This window comes from Oratosquilla oratoria, chromosome 3 (genome assembly GCF_046742065.1).
Source record: "Oratosquilla oratoria isolate Oo_2021 chromosome 3, ASM4674206v1, whole genome shotgun sequence".
Taxonomy (NCBI): domain Eukaryota; kingdom Metazoa; phylum Arthropoda; class Malacostraca; order Stomatopoda; family Squillidae; genus Oratosquilla; species Oratosquilla oratoria.
Genome location: NC_134779.1, coordinates 17,793,095 through 17,810,933, shown reverse-complemented (window position 1 = coordinate 17,810,933; position 17,839 = coordinate 17,793,095). Strand labels below are relative to the sequence as shown.

General features: G+C 39.3%; 1 protein-coding gene across 2 annotated transcripts in view; it reads right to left on the bottom strand.

The window, feature by feature from the left end:
- Positions 1 to 17,839, bottom strand: part of LOC143020889 (uncharacterized) — a 34,816-nt gene that overhangs the window by 2,463 nt on the left and 14,514 nt on the right. For both annotated transcript variants that reach the window (XM_076177779.1, XM_076177772.1), the window contains 6 exons: positions 14,500 to 15,990; positions 12,595 to 12,710; positions 11,497 to 11,649; positions 2,833 to 3,149; positions 1,287 to 1,386; positions 1 to 1,083 (listed from right to left, as the gene is read on the bottom strand). The exon at positions 1 to 1,083 is cut by the window's left edge and continues 2,463 nt beyond it. In XM_076177779.1, coding sequence (XP_076033894.1) covers positions 1 to 1,083; positions 1,287 to 1,386; positions 2,833 to 3,149; positions 11,497 to 11,649; positions 12,595 to 12,710; positions 14,500 to 15,969 — 3,239 coding nt within the window. In that variant the 5' untranslated portion in view covers positions 15,970 to 15,990. The remainder of the gene's footprint in view (positions 1,084 to 1,286; positions 1,387 to 2,832; positions 3,150 to 11,496; positions 11,650 to 12,594; positions 12,711 to 14,499; positions 15,991 to 17,839) is intronic.

Genomic DNA, 17,839 nt, shown 5'->3' with positions numbered 1-17,839 from the left:
TCACCTTCACGAACTACTAAATACTGAACTTTTGACTGCACTAACTTAGATTTATCACTAGTTATCTTTTTATAATTTTCTTTTTTTAATATTTTCAATTTTATATTCTTCTTGTCTTTGACAAGGTGAGGATATTTTTTCAAAACTTCAGAGATTATTTTTGTATGGTTATTAACGTCTCCTGGCGTTACCCCTTGATTAGACCCATGCCCACTCATTAATGACCCCAACATTTCATTGTTTCCGTCTAAACTAATTACCACCTCTTTCCCTAGAGAACCCCGACGAGAAAGTTTTGTTCTACTGTCCTTGAAGTTGGAGTTCTTGTTTCGACCACTTCCCACAATATGCTGTACACTGATAAATGAATTTGAAGGTTCTTTAGCCAGTGAAAATGTTGCAACTTCGTTGACAATTTCATTGCTCTCATTAAGAGGAAAAGACACTCGCTTTTTTGGTGACGAGTCCAATGTGTCTTGACTACTTTTTCTTTTCAAAATGGGTTTCTTTGGTACAGCATCAGGACAATAGCTTTTCTTTGCTACAGTCTTACAACTACTTATTTCGAGTCTTGATCGCTTAGGGGGAGAAATACCCACTGGCTGGCAGACAAGCACTTCATGGCCTGGCATAGAACACTTGCCCTCTGGCCCTCTTCCACTATAGTATGAGTCACCACTATCTTGAGAGTCCTTTGAGTCTGCACTATCCTCAGACAATTTATCTCCCACAGAAGTGTCATTCTTCACAGACGTGGTCTTATTTTCAGGACTGGTTTTATTCTTATCAACGGTTTCTAAAATCTGTTTAAAGGACTCTATAGCTGAAGAATCACTTCCTTCTTGGTTGAAACTTGTATCATTTAAAGCCCCTTGATTGCAGTTATTTTCAGGAGTTCCCTGTGACCGAGTGCTTATGAAGAGTGAATTACTTGAAGCATTACTCAATTGACCACTTGTTGGTGTTGAAGGTAGAAAGGATGGAAGTGGAGATGAAGCTGCCCAAGATGAATTAGAGTTTCCTTCACTATCTTCTTCCAATTCAAAACGAGTTGGTCTTGCTTCTTCAGCTGGTCTTTTCCTTCTGAAAACAGAGTTCCAAAAATAATTACAAATGTATTGAATGCATATACTCTTTCCTTTGGAGCAGAAAATTAAAAATATATATTAACTTCATAAGATGCAACACTATCACAACATGAAGAGTAAAGATGTTATTTTTTCTGCTACCACAGGAAAGCCTATGAAAGAAGAAATCAGAGTAAAATATAATAACAAATTTCTAACCTGACTAAGGCATTGGCTTTGGCTACCATTTGACTGTTGGTCACCATGAGGAAGATGTTGTCCTCATCCTGAGAGTCCAGCCCTCCTTTGCCATCAAATACTGTGCCATCCAAACATGAAAAAAATAATCAACAGCTGAAGATGTTACATACATACATACATATACCAAGGGCTTCTTCCCCTTAACAAGGGAGGTAGCCGAAGTCAAAAGGCATAATTCTACCCCCACACATTTCATCCCCACCCACTCCACTCCCATTCATCAACCCTCCCCCCCTTCCTCCCTCTCTTCTTGGCTCCTCCTTGATGTTGGGTCATTCCTGCATCTCGCCTGAAGATACATCTCAAGATATTAATACGTAAAAATCCTACAAATATGTACACTTGAACATGTTTATAAATTACCCATATTGGGAGGTTAGGACAGCGTCCCCTACAAAGGACTTTGTAGTGTGGAATTTAATGAACCATATTCTTGTTTCAACTCTGCTGGTGGCAGGGTTCAAACTGTCATCTTCTCAACCTTCTCCACCAATAACATCACCCTAGCCCACTGGGCCAGCGTGTTTCCTAAACATTTGAACATACATATACCAAAAAATCCTTTCCTTCAATAAAGTGGGTGTTAATGCATACATCCACCCTTCACCTACCCACACCTATTTGTTGTCCTTTCTATCTTAGCTCCTTGTGGATGAAGGGTCATCACTGGCCCCCACCCCCTCCACTGCCCAAATCAGAAGCAATGCAGTAAGACAGCCAAAACTGGTTTACTCCCAAGTGCTTCAAAATATCAACTATACTGGGTACAAAATAGGAAGCCTGTACATAGTGATCCTGGAAGATGGGCATCAGATAAAATAATTTCCCCACTGCTCATCTTCAAATATCATAAAACACTTTCGATCCTATCTGGAGGTGCAGGCCTGAGGGTTTGTAACATTTTCTGGACTAGGCTCAAGATTTCTCTCTACTGGTTTTGAATAGCATTCTTTCAATTTATATGTATGGAAAGCTGACAACTGCTCCCCTTGTTTCCCAACAGCCAAGAAAAAAAAAAAATCCCAAGCTACATCCAAAACATTCATTGGCAATAGCTGCTTTTTCACACCACTATCCTTCATTTTCTAACAGACCATTCTTCACCTCAAACAAAATCCAATCCTATGAAAACAGGAGTTATTTTCTAGACAGCCCATAACGATAGTCCAAAGTTTCTTGGGAGGGCCCAAGGTCTATTGCTAATGCTACCCTGGCAATATTTATTATGAAGTATCTTTTACAAAAAGAGTTATTGTCTGCATTCCTTTTTAACATCTTTCCCATGTTAGTAGTTCTTAACTGTTTCCAATGTTGTCCCCTTTTATCTTAGCTCCTTGTGGATGAAGAGTCAACCCTCCCACCCCCTCCACTGCCCAAATCAAAAGCAATTTGCAAGTAGCCCCTTATGGACCAATAGGCCTGTTGCTGTTTGCAACTCCTTTGCATTCCTTTTGTATACCTTTCAATTATTAGCAATGACCAACAACCTATAAAAATCACATACCTGATGACTCCTTTTGAATTGGAGTTTCTCCCCCTGATTTTCCCGGAGAAGAAACTACAGATGTGTGTGATGTTTCAACTAATGAGCTGGAAATAGATGAAGAGAGAGTGGTGTTGATACTACTGGCTGAAGAGACAGAAATGGAGGGCTGCATGATGGATGAAGATGAAGATGCAGCTGTTTGCAGTTGGCTTTGAGTATTATTTCGAGATTGATTTCTCCTACTGTTACTCTTATGTGAGTTTTCTCCCTTGCTATCTGGTTGCAGGGTCTGTGGCTGCTGATATTGACTCTGGTTACGTTTCCATATAGGTAACCTGTGGATGGAGTAATAAAGATGTATATAAGGATGAGCTAAAACATCATTATTATACCAAAAATGAATATATACATACACATACCAAAGGCTTTTTTCCCCCTACAAGGGAGGTAGCCAAAAAACAAAGGCATAAAATCCATAAAAATAAATAAATAAATAAAATAAAATTTCAAGTTACCTGAGACTTAACTGAGAAAAGATTAGATAAATACATAACACAAAATTCAGTTAAATGTATACAATACTGTATATAAAAAACTAGATACATACATACACCAAGGGCTTTTTTTCCCCTTACAAGGGAAGTAGCCAAAGTCAATGGGCATAATTCCACTTCCACCCACTCCACTCCCACTCACCACAAAAATATATGTATCAACTATAGATAGATGTTTTGGAAGGAAATTAAAAGAGGAAGAGCAAGCAAATCAAGTACAAAAAAAAAGGTAAAAGGTGTTGATGGAGAGATAATAATGGAAGATATAGCAGTAAGAGGAAGATGGGTAGAGCATTTTAGGGAGTTGCTAAATGTGAGGGAGGATAGGAAAGGAAAGGTAGTTGCAGTGGGAAGCACTAATAAATTACAGTGATGAGTGAGGAAAATAGAGGAGATATATGGAAAGAGCAGGTAAGGCACCTGGGTTGGATGGGTGCCATACAGAATGTCTAAAAAAGGGAGGTACAGTGATGGTGGACTAGCTGGTGAGATTATCTAATGTTTGTTTAAAAGAAGGTAGAGTGCCGGACGACTGGAGGATTGCTTGTATAGCTCCACTTTACAAGGCAAAAGGGGACAAGTGTGAGTGTAGTAGTTTCTGTGGGATAAATTTGTTGAGTGTAGTTAGGAAAGCTTATGGGAGGGTTTTGATTGAGAGAATTAGGAGAGGAACAGAGGGAGTAACTAGTGAAGAACAGTGTGGGTTTAGGTCAGGTAGGGGTTGTGTGGATCAGATTTTTGTGGTAAGACAGATATGTGAGAAAGCTTTAGGAAAAGGTAAGGATATTTTTTGGGCTTTTATGGATTTGGAAAAGGCTTATAACAGGGTAGACAGGAAGGCAATGTGGAAGATATTGCTGATATATGGGATAGGAGGAAAGCTGTTGAGAACAGGCAAGAGTTTTTATGAGAGTAGTAGAGTGTGTGTTAGAATCAGAAATGGAGAGAGTGGTTGGTTTGAGGTAAAGGTGGGACTTTGCCAGGGATGCGTTATGTCTCATTGGCTATTCAATTTATACATGGATGGGGTGGTGCAAGAGGTAAATGCAAGGGTAATGGGTCAGGGATTGGAGATGGTTAAAGAAAATGGAGAAAAGTGGGAGATAAGCCAGTTGTTGTCATTTGCTGACAACACTGCACTTGTGGCAGGATCACAGGAGGGATTGAGGAAGTTAGTGACAGAGTTTGGGAAAGTGTGAGAAAGACTTTGAAGATAAATGTAAAAGTAAGGTGATGTGATGTACAAGGGGAGAAAGTGGCAGCAGACTGGAAGTGAGTATTAACCCCTTCCATACGGTGCCACCTACGTAGGCGGCATGGGGAGCAAGTGGATACGCGAGGCTGCCATATCGGCGTCTTGATTATATTTATTGTAGTTGTCCCTGCGTAACTGACATACTCTCTAAACTGGCTTCATCACATTTTCTATGGTTATCAAAATTCACGGGTGAAAGAGAGAATGATCGATATAAGTGGTGACTATTTTCTATGATGCGAGTATTATGACGCAACATCGTACGTCTGGCAGCTAATGCTGCCCGCGAGATTTTGGCCCGGAGTGAAGTGGTTAAGGGAGAGAGACTGGAGAAAGTGGATAGTTTTAGATACTTGGGTACAAATGTGGCAGGAAAGGGAGGAATGGAGGTGGAGGTAGAATGTAGATTAAGAGAAGCAAGTAAATGCCTTGAGGGATTAAAAAGTGTAATGAGAAATAGACATTTGGGAATGGATACCAAGAGGAGATTTTATAGAGGAGTAATTGTGCCAATAACACTGTATAGGGCAGAAACATGGAACATAGAGAGGAAGAGAGGAGTTTGAATGTGTTCAAAATGAGGTGCCTGAGAAGTATGATTGGGATTACTAGGCTGGATAGAGTGAGAAAAAAGGTAAGGAGGAGAACGGAGATGGAAAGGGAGTTGGGATATAGGGTTAATGAAAAAGTATTGGGATGGTTTGGACACATGGAAAGAATGAACATATGAAGGAGACTACAAGAAACCAAAAGGCCAACACTAGGAAGTTCCATGTTCATTGCCACCTGTCATCCCCATCTATAAAATTGTCTAACCATTTCTTAAAACAACTGATAGTTTCAGTGCTCACTACATGGTTACTAAGTCTATTCCATTCATTGACCACCCTATTAGTAAACCAATTCTTTCCTACTTCCTTCTTAAATAAAAATTTGTCCAATTTAAATCCATTACTGCAAGTCCTGCCATGTTTTCTTAATATGATGACCTTGTTTGTATCACCCTTGTTAAAGCCTTTGATGCACTTGAACACCTCATTCTTTTAGATCACCCTGCACTCTGTGTCTTTCCAGAGAGTGTAAGTTGTCTAAGCCTCTCTTCATAACATAAATCTCTGAGCCCATGTATCATTTTGGTCATTTTCCTCTCTACTGATTCTAGTGAATTGATGTCCATTTTATAAGATGGAGACCAAAACTGTACTGCATGGTCAAGGATTGGTCTAACTAATTCTAGATAGGGTTTGATTACTGCCTCTGCACTTTTATTCATAACTGTCCTAGTAAGAAAACCTAATGCTCTGTTAGCTTAATTCCTGGTGCTAATGCACTGTTTCCTGGACTGGTTAGGTCAGTCACTAGAACTCCCAAGTCTCTCTCGCACTCAGTTTTCTCTAAAAAAGAGTTATCTAAGCCATATCTGTTTTCAGGGTTGCATAGCCCTACATTTAACATGCTGCACTTTGAGATATTGAAGTCCATTTGCCATTTCACCATGTGAACAATTTGTTAAGATCATCCTGCAGAATGTCGGTGTCCTCTCCTGACCTAATTTGGCATCCTATTTTAATGTCATCTGCAAACTTACTAACATCACTATAATCCCATTGTCCAAGTCATTTATGTACATGATAAACATAAAGGTCCCAAAACTGAGCCCTGGAGAACTCCACTAGAAACACTCCCCCACCTGGACTTTACACCATTTATGGTGACCCACTATTTTCTGTCACTGATCTAAGCCCTAATCCATTCTAACATTTTTCCTCCTATGCCATGGGCTTTGATTTTATTTAGTAGTCTCTGGTGGGGCACCTTGTCAAATGCTTTCCTAAAGTCGAGGTAAATAACATTGTAACTATCATTGTTATCTAATGCCTTATATACATTAGTGTAAAAAGATAGAAGATTAGTCACACATGACTTACCCTTGGAGAAACCATGCTGTGAGTCACAAATCAAATTATGTCTCTCAATATGATCTCCGAGTCTATTAACTATTGATTCAAGCATTTTACCTATAACTGATGTCAAACTGATTGGCCTGTAGTTGCATATAGACAATTTATCTCCCTTTTTGAAAACAGGAACAACATTTGCCTGCCCCCCAAGCAATAGGCACAAAACCAGTGTCTACTGACATATTAAATATTTCTGTGTTTACCAAGGAGAGATTAGATAAGGTACCTGGTCACAGATTTCAAATTTATACTATTTAAACACTCAGAAAAATTTCATCTGGGCCCAGGGATTTTGTAGCTTTAAGTCTTTCAATCTGTTTGACAACTTCTACCTTACTAATGCTGATATTTGATAGTCTACTTTCTTCATCCCCACTGAAAATTGAATCACAGTCAGGTACCTTATCTAATCTCTCCTTAGTAAACACAGAAAATATTTGTTAAAACTCCTCACTCATTTTTTCCTCCAATTCTATCATAAATTGAAAGAAGCCCTTTGGGTTGGATCTAGCTTCTCTGGTAACCTTAATTTCATAGTTATGTTTTGCTGTGCACGTGTTCTTTTTAACCAGCCTAGTCATATTGTTATATTTGGATCTAAGGTGTTTCCCCATTTTTTATTCTTGCGTAAAGCCTTCTTTTCATTCCGATCTCGTATTTCAGCCTGTCCATCATCCATTTGGGAGTACTATTATTCTTCCATATTCACTTGAGAGGAATAAATTTATTCTGTGCATTTAGAATTAAAGCTGTTAGGTTACTGTACATTTCATCCAAATCACTGACTGGGCTGTTGACCTCATGCTTGTAAGGGACCTGACCCAACTCCTGACCGTGCTAATGATGTCCAATCTGACCATGTATCTTACCCATCAAAACCCCCTGGGTCAGTCTCATAAGTGACCAAATACTTTAAATTCCTTCCCATTTCATCAAAATTAGCTCTCCTGATGCCCAGAACTAGAATGTTATTTGTACTATTTAACTGTTTCCAAATAATTATAAATCTTATTTCTTGATGATTGCTAGAGCAACTACTGGGTATCTCCCACTTTTACATTTCTCATTAGGTGCTTATTATTAGTTAAAAGTAAGTCCAGAGTATTCTCTCCCCTTGTAAAATTGGAAATAATTTGTTTTAGGAAATTATCCTGCACCACATCTAAGAAATTTTGCACTTCCTGATCTCCTACTAAAATTTCCCAGTCAATGTTTCTATAATTAAAATCTCCCATGATCACAATGTTTTTGTACTGGGACGACCTGCAAATTTCATGAATCAGGGGATCAGTCTGCTCAATGCAGAGGTTTGGAGGTCTATATAGGATGCCAATTATAAGTTTCTTATTCTTGCCTAAAATATCCACCCTAATAGATTCCGTACTATCCTCTTCCTTTATCAAATTGTTGATAACACAATTTATTGTATTTTTAATGAAAAGTGCTACTCCTCCCCCACTCCTGCCAACCTTGTCCTTGTAAAAAATAATTGCATCCTTCTCTCAATTTCTGGATGGAAATGTCTGTCAGCCATATTGACGCACAATTCAGTAATAGCTATAATAGCAAATCTCTCTATGCATGCTTTGCCTCGCAGCAAACCAATGTTATTTATTACGCTTCTGCTGTTAATATAGTAAACTTTTATTTTATCCTCCACCTGATTAGGTGGTTCTTTTCATTCCCTCTCTGAGCTGTTTCTATTATCTATATTCCAATATTTTCCCCCCTTAACTCTCATGTAATCTACCAAAAAAAAAGAAAAAAAAAAAAAACTGCAGAATGCCTTCTTCCTCAAGGGATTCAGCAAGGAGCTGAAATTCTTTGGGTGACAAGTGTATCCCGTCCCTTGTATATAGATGAGTGAAGAAAGATTAGTAAAAGAGGTGTGGAAGGCAGAGGTGGAAGAAATGAATATGAGGAGGTGACCAAGGATGTGATGGATGATTGGGGTAAAAGAGGCATTGAGAAAGAGAGGGATATCTGTTGAGGAAGGATGAGAGAAGACAAGATAGGAGGGAATGGAGAATGGTTGTGTATGGATGAAGCTGTGATGCATAAAAGGGAGTGGGTGGGGGATTGGGGGGATGAGAGAGTATGTATGAAAAATAATATGATGCAGCTAGAAGGGATTTCTCCCCCATCTTCTATTTTTCTGCAAGAGGGGACAGAGACTGGAGGGGGGGGGGCACCAATCAAATGAAGCAGCCTTGCTGTGGATGTGCTGTCTTATGACACTGCTTCTGACCCAAGGCAGTGGGTGAGATGCAGGGATGACCCATCATCCAGAAGGAGCCAAGATAAGAGGGAGGGAGAGGTCTGAATGAGAGTGGAGTGTGAGGAGATGGAATGGGTATGAGTGGATTTTATGCCATTGTTCTTTGGCTACCTCCCTTGTAAGGGGGGAAAAAGCCTATTGTATATGTATGTATAGATAATAGAAGGATCACCTGCATCTTCACCATAGAAAATATACAAGAGCAAGCTGGAACAACCCAACAACTCATTGTGTCCATGAACATGAGGACAACATGATAGTAGGTGATGAAGGTGGCACTGCTTGAGCAGGTGAAATCTACAGTGCTACAAGTAGTTCACAGTGTGTGGTCATTCCAAGTTATTACACTCAGACTCTCTCATATTATTATTTCACTTTTTTTTTTACTGCATTTCATTTATTCTTATTTAATGTATTGGCATATGTGGCAGGAAAGGGAGGAGTGGAGATGGAGGTAGAATGTAGATTGAGAGAAGCAAGTAAATGCCTTGGGGGATTAAAAAATGTAATGAGAAAAAGACATTTGGGAATGGGTGCTAAGAGGAGATTGCATGAAGGGGTGATTGTGCCGAAAGCACTGTATGGGGCAGAAACATGGAACATAAGAAAGGAAGAGTTTAAATGTGTTTCAGATGAAATGCCTGAGAAGTATGGTAAGGGGTTACTAGGCTGGATATAGTGATAAATGAGGAGGTGAGGAGGAGAGCAGGGATGAAAAGGGAGTTGGGAGATAGGGTTGATGAAAGAGTATTGAGATGGTTTGGACGCATGAAATAAAGAAAGATTAGTAAAAGAGGTGTGGAAGGCAGAGGTGGAAGGCGTGAACATGAGGGAGCGACCAAGGATGTCATGGATGGATGGGGTAAATGGGGTATTGGGAAAGAGGGTAATGTCTGTTGAGGAATGAAAGAAGACAAAGGATAGGGGTGAGTGGAGAATGGTTGTATATGGATGATGACATGATGCATGAGAGTGGGTGGGGATGGGGGGATGAGGGAGTATGTGTGAATGATATTTTGATACAGCCAGAAGGGATTTCTCCCCATCTTCTCTTTTTCTGCATGAGGGGACAAAGAGGAGGGTCACTGATTAAATGAAGTGGCCTTGCTGTGAATGTGCTGTGTCTTGCTACAGGACAGTGGGCAAGGTGCAGGGATGACCCATCATCCAAAAGAAGCCAAGAGAAGAGGGAGAGAGGGATGGCAAATGAAATTGGAGTATGTGGGGACGGAATGAGTGGGAGTGGATTTATGCCTCTGACTTTGGCTACCTCCCTTGTAAGGGAAAAAGCCATTGGTATATGTATTTAAATACATATACCAAAGGCTTTCTCCCCCTTATAAGGGAGGTAGCCAAAAACAAAGGCATAAAAACTACTCCCACTCATTCCATCCCCTACATACTCCACTCCCATCCACCCTCTTCCCTCCCTTTTATCTTGGCACCTCCTGGATGACAGATCATCCCTGTATTTTGCCCACTGCCCAGGGTCAGAAGCAGTGTCACAAGATGGAGCACATCCACAGCAAGGCTGATTCATTAAATCGGCTACCACCCCCTCTCCGTCCCCTTGTGCAGAAAAGGAAAAGACAGGGAGAAATCCCTTCAGGCTGTGTCAAATTATTTCTCACACATACCTCCTCACCCCCCATCCCCCACCCAATCCTCCTCACACTTCGCATCATCATCCATATACAACCATTCTCAATTCACCAGTATCTTCTGTCCTCTCCCACCGTTCCTCAACAGACATGCTCCTTTTACCCCATAAATCCATCTCATCATGTATAGGTTGAACAGCCAGGGCGACATAACACATCCCTGATGAAGTCGCACCTTTACCTTGAACCACTCACTCTCTCCATTTCTAATCCTGACACACGCTCTACTATTCTCGTAAAAACTCTTGACAGCTCCTAAAAGCTTTCCTCCTATCCCATAAATCTGCAAAATCTCCCACAGTGCCTTTTCCAGATCCATAAAAGCCCAAAAAACATCCTTATCTTTTCCTATAGCTTTCTCACATATCTGTCATGCCACAAAAATCTGATCTACACAACCTCTACCTGTCCTAAATCCACACTGTTCCTCACCAATTACTCCCTCTGTTCCTCTCCTAATCCTCTCAATCAAGATCCTCCCATAAGCCTTCCCAACTACACTTAACAAGCTAATCCCTCTGTAACTACTACACTCACACTTGTCCCCTTTTCCCTTGTAAAGTGGAACTATACAGGCACTCCTCCCGTCCTCCAGCACTCTACCTTCTCCCAAACAAACATTAAATTACTTCACCAGCCAGTCCACCATTACTGTACCTCCTTTTTTCAGACATTCTGCATGGCATCCATCCAGACCAGGTGCCTTACCTGCTTTCATCATCTTAACAACTGCCTTCACTTCATCCTTAGTTATTTTTCCTCCATTTTCCTCACTCATCACGTCCATTTTCTTAGCATTTCCCACTGCAACTACCTTTCTCTCCCTATCCTCCTCCACATTTAGCAACTCCCTAAAACTTCCAAAGGCAACTAAATGAGACGTATTGAGGAGTCTAAGGATCCTCTAATCTGTACTTTTCTCCTCACTGACAATGTTACCTGTTCCTTTAATAATTCTGTCTTAAACACTTACCTATTACTGGATTGTTTGGTCCCTGTTAGGAAGGGGAATCGCCTATCCATCAATCTGGTAAGCAAAGAAACTTTCAGCTTCTGACAAGCAGTGTAGATATTACCCAGCTCCTTCTTGCTTCCTTGGACATCCAATCGACCACTATATACAAACCTGCAAATATATGACAAGCCCTTAATAACAATAATTGTTACCTAAAATTTCTGGAAACTTACAATGCTACAGTAGTTGGTCTCATACAGATCTCACTGGAAAGAAACTTTGGACTATTGTTTGTGTACATAATTTGCAGTTGCCAACAATGCTATCTAGAAAAACACTACGAGTGGATGGAGCCTTTATTAATACAATGTTTCATTTGTTACAGCGTTATCAATGTACAGTGAGACCTCTCATTAACGGATGTTAATTAGCTGTGTTTGCGGTGTTTTCGCTGTGTTTTTGGTGCTGTTGTTTAATGCGTGCAATCACTATACCAGCCAAAAACCACTCCAAAACACCGAAAACATAGAAAAAACACCACAAACGCAGCTAATTAACGTCCGTTAATGAGAGGTCTCAATGTACTATGTGTGCTCGATAAAGCTGTCACAAGCAAAATGTCACACTGATAAAGGCTCTGTCCTCCCATTTGGTGTTTCTTTAGATAGACTATTGTCTGTGTTGTACAAGTTCGAAACTACTTTTGTCACTGGCTTGTAGAAGTACAAAGAAACAGTCATTAGTTGTTTGTTCCCCTTGTGTGAAAATGTGAAGGAAATGTGACAAAAATTGATGGAGAAAGTTTGGGCCCAATGCAGGGAATGAATATCAGCTGCATCTTCATACAGAGGTGAGGGTATTGATGGGTTTCAAAGGGCAGAAAAAAAATGCTTTTCTCTGATGTTCATCCCACAGGATCCCTACATATGGAGATTTTTAGTCCCTAGCATTTGAAACTATGGTTCAAACTATCTTTGCAACTACCATACTAGGTCTTTACACTGCCTTTCTAAACAATTATATATCAATTTTTTATCATTACATCTTACTTCTACTTCCGCAAAACAACTATGCAATAAATGTTTTCATTCAATCAAATATAAAAAGAGTATCTACCTTATAATAGGTTCAACACTTGCAAAGTCCAGAGTTCTCGGCATCGTGAACTGTGACTCATGAACATCTGAATCTGTGAGCAATGAAGTGCAAGCCTTCAGAACTGCACGGTGCACCTATGGAAGTAAGTACATTAAAATAAGACAATGGAAAAGCATGTCAGCACAGCATTAAGTAATACATTGGTTGCTAGCATTATCACAACATAAGATTTTCAAATATTATATTCTGTTAAGTGTTAGTCTGATAACCTCTCATTCCCTCACAAGAGTATGCTGGAAGAAACCATCCACTGAATTAATCAATCTGTTACCCCTTGTCTCTCTTGCAGAAGACCTGCAGCCTCCAGGAAATTAACAATAGCCTCCTGTCAGAACCATAAATCATTTAGAGAAAAGATATTGTGTTGCTGTCTGGGGTTTGCTAGTGTGAGACATTTGTACGAGTCATTTTGTGTCTCCCGTGTGCTTCATGCAAGCATCCACACTCCTAAGTAGACAAAATCACACCAACCAATGAAATGACTTGTGCGAATTATTCATACCAATACTACTTTCAGGTATGCATGATTATGGATCACAGTAAGGTGTCCTCTTCCAGTGCACATACAAGTATTGTATGTAGACACTTGTATCCCCCCACTCAAAACATTCTTCCTCCTGAGGAAAACAAAAGATGGTTGAAAAATGTCTGGGAGCATTAAAAGACTAATAGTCTGAGCTGTCTTTTGAGCTCCTGCTCAGCCAGAGGCAAAACATCAAATCTAACTTCTGGATGCAACTTTTTTTATTACCCCTAAAACTTTAACACCCTTCACATGCAATTATTCTTGTTATCTTCTAAAACCTTATTCCAATCCAGTATAGTGGTTTCTTCACTTTGTAGTTATTCTAATTTCCTTTGGGTACTACATACATACATATACCAAGGCTTTTTCCCCCTTACAAGGGAGGTAGCCAAAAAGAAAAAGGCATAAAATCATTCCCACCCATTCCATCCCTGAATACACTCCACACTCCACACCCCTCCACCCTCCCTCTTATCTTAGCACCTCCTGGATGACGGGTCATCCCTGCACCTTGTCCACTGCCCTGGGTCAGAAGCAGTGTCGCAAGACACAGCACATCCACAGCATGGCCACTTCATTAAATCGGCGACCCACCCTCTCCGTCCCCCCATTAATTTCCTTAATGGGTACTAACTGCAATATTAAATGTAGTTGTATGTATTGTATTAGTGTGGGACAGTTTCCATCTCACTGGCTTACGGTATGAGAGGAATAGTTACTGGTTGTTAGCTCTCCTTATAAAAAGTTAAGGAAATACAACTGAGGCTGGTTGCAAGAGATTTTAACCCCAGTCTGATCATTGAGGATCACCCCCTTAGGACCATACCTCCAGATAGAAGTAAAGTCATGTTTTGAAAATGGGCAGCAAGATGATTCTTTCTGACAGTCCTCTCACAGTCACCACATACAGGCATTCTACCTGTTATATGAACATAACAGCACACATTTCTTTATTTTTTCACAAGTGACATTCTATTTTACCTGCTTCCAGCCAATTTTCTCCCTTAGGAAATGTTGCCATATCAAAAGTGATATAACGTGAAATTAACACCTTTGCCATGGGGATATACTTTCCATATCTTATATTGGGTGATACTAAACACTGCAATTCAGTTTGGAGAATGACAGTGAGACAGTCTCTAAATAAAGTAGCACAATCTGGCATTAGCCAGAATGAGATACAGAAAATACATCCTCAGAGCAAAAATATTGAAAGAAAACAAGAAAAGGTTAGCTAATCATATTCATGCTACACATTGGAGGTATTTCAAATAAAAATCACTTTAAAAAGCCTTTAGTTACATCTACCCTTAAAACACAAAGACCAATACACCTACCTTAAGTACAGAACCACAAGAGAAGTGTAGCGTAAGATCACATTGTTCTTCTCGATCATACAGAGCTTCTAACCGTTGCAGGAGATAAGATCCCCAGTTGTCAACACGAAGAGTATTCATACTCTGAGTATCTTGAGAAGACACTTTGGTACTCTTTACTGGTGAGGATGTGGAGCATGTAAAGGTATATGGGGAAGAAGGTGGTGTAGGAATAGTTGTAGAGGATATAGTAGAGTAGGTAGGAGTTGTTGAGGCAGTAGTGGAGCTTACTGCTAGTGATGTCGTCGTCTTGGTTGGTGTGTTTAGTGGCTGATTTGTCACTGCCTGAGTTACATGAGTCATTTGCACAGTTGAGGAAACAACTTTGGGGCTCCTACAGCCACTTTTCATTGGGGAACCACCAGGAGAATTAGTCAATCTGGCAGACTGTTGTGAAGATCTGTGAGCAATAGTTGTTGCAGGACTAATACTAGTGGCAACACTCATGCCTGGCACACTGCCTCCCCAGTTAGGCACCATGGGTAGAAGGGGGATCAAAGGGGTGGTGGCATACGATGAGGTACTGGGCATCGGCAGAAGCATTGACACTGGAATGGAAACTGGTCTCAGGTTTGGTGACAGGGATGAAAAGGAAGAACTAAGCTGATTTTGATTTCCAGGAACTGGAACAGGGCCAGACTGTTGAGGGGTACTACTGGAGACAGATGGCAAGGATTTTGATATGCTTCCTTTGCTTGTGATAAAGGCTTGTTCTATCCCTTCACATTTTTCTAATGAACTTGAATCACAACTAGATTTTGTGGAACTTCCAGAGCTGTAAACAATACTATCACCTTTCCTATAGCTTAACCCTGTCATTATGTCTTTAGCTAAATCTGAATTCTCTTCCTCAAGAGAAAACTCAAAATGACTTAAGGAATTATTCTGTCCTTCTCCTGAAAGATCTTTACTACCATTTTCTTTTATATCTTTTTCCATGCTATTCAGATCACTTTCCTTCTGGGTCTTTGAAATAGTTCTTTCATCATTTCCACTCAAATTACCATTAACTGGCTGTGCTTTTCCATCAAAACCACCACTATTAGCACCCACTTCAATGCCATCAGCACTTCCAATGGCTGATTTGGTTTTAAATGTATCATTCACATCCTTCAAAGAAAAAACCATTCCAGCATCCTCTTTCAGGTTCTCTGGTTTTTTGTATGATTCAGTATTACCCTGATCCCGCAACCGAGGGGAGCTGTAAGTTTTTCTAATAAAAGAACGCAGATTTCCCGATGCTTCAGTTACTTTTGACACCAATGGGGTTCCAATGGACTCTGTGCAGAAATTAAGAGCATTTCCTACTTTCACTGAATTTATCTTATCCCCTTTTGTGTCATTATGATTCAGCTCATCACATACAGTCTGGCATGGTCCACCACTTGTCTCAACACAAAATGCTCTTTCTGCTCTTCCCCTGTCTGTCATGGTTACTGCTTTCTTTCATATCTGCAAATACAAGATATACAAAATTAGTGCTTGCAACTCGATTCAGAAAACCCTTATCCCCACAAAGGATTACAAAGGAGGAGCATGCCGACAGGAGACCTTTTGATCCATATCTAGGTCGGATGCAAAAATAAATAAATAAATAAATAAATAAATAAATAATAATAATAATAAATAAAAACTATAATAATGTAAATAACAAATTTAATACATAAATAAATGCATAGGTATAGTTAAAATAATAAACAAACAGGTAAATAGTAAATGATAATAAATTGACATATAACTAATAATAAATGAAAATCAGACAGACAAATTATAACAAAACAAAAACAAAAAATATAACATAAATCATAATCATTACAGCATCTTACTTAAGTATTTATCTAAATGATTCTTAAAGCTTCGAACTGAACTACATTGCACTACCTGTGCAGGAAGTTTATTCCATTCATTAATTACACGGTTGGCAAAGTTGTTTCTACCTACTTCCAAATTGAATCTATTTCCGGACAGTTTGAGACCATTGTTTCTTGTCTGATTCTCATTCAATGTGAAAATTTGGTCACTTTTGATGTTGTCAATTCCCTTTAAAATCTTAAAGACCTGTATCAAGTCACCTCTGAGTCTACGCTTTTTTAGGGAAAACAGATTCATGTGCTTAAGTCAATTTTTGTATGATTTATTTTTTATATTTGGAATCAGTTTTGTGGCTCGCCGTTGTATTTTTTCCAGTCTGTCAATGTCTTTAATGAGATTCGGTGACCATACGGAAACAGCATATTCCAAATGTGGACGAACTAATGATTTATATAGCTTGTTAATGAGTGATGGACTTTTGAAATCAAAAGATCGCGCAATCAATCCCAGAATCTTATTTGCTTTCTCAGAGGCTGAAATACACTGCTTGGATGATTTGAGGTCGTTACTGATAATTACGCCGAGATCTTTTTCACTATCCACTTTTGTTAACGAATTTCCAAATAACTTGTAATCGTACTTACTGTTATTTTTACCTATGTGCATTACCTTGCATTTACTTGTGTTAAATTTCATTAGCCACTTTTCAGACCATTGCTGTAATTTATCTAAATCTTCTTAAATATCTAATTGGTTTGTGTGATCATTTGCCACTCCGCACAGTTTTGTATCATCAGCAAATTTGGAAACAGTAGATTTTAGTCCATGGTCTATATCATTTATATATACTATGAATAGAAGTGGCCCAAGAACGGAACCCTGAGGAACTCCACTTGCAACATTTTTCCATCCAGAAGTTTTTCCATTTAAAACAACTCTCTGTTTTCGACCTTTCAACCAATTACTAGTCCAACCTAATAGGCTACCACTTATTCCATGCAAAGCTAATTTAGTAAGTAGTCTTTCGTGTGGGACGGTATCAAAAGCTTTTGCAAAGTCTAGATATATTAAATCTATATTGTTTCTTTTGTCATAATTCGAGATAACTGTGTTGTAGAATTCAAGTAAGTTAGTCACGCAAGAACGTTTCCGTCTGAAACCATGCTGGCTATCATTTATCAAACGGTTACTTTCTAAATGATATTCGATAGCATCTCTGATGATAGTTTCCATTATTTTTCCTACGATTGAAGTCAAACTTATAGGCCTATAGTTATTTGGTTTCTTTTTGTCACCTTTTTTGAATATGGGAGTAACGTTAGCTAGCTTCCATTCTCTTGGGACATCTCCGGATATGATGGATTTCTTGAAAATAATTTCTAATGGAACAACAATCTCATTTTTCATTTCCTTTAAGATTCTTGGATGCCAACCATCAGGCCCTGGTGTTTTATTAACTTTGAGTTTGTCTATACACCTTTTAATTTTT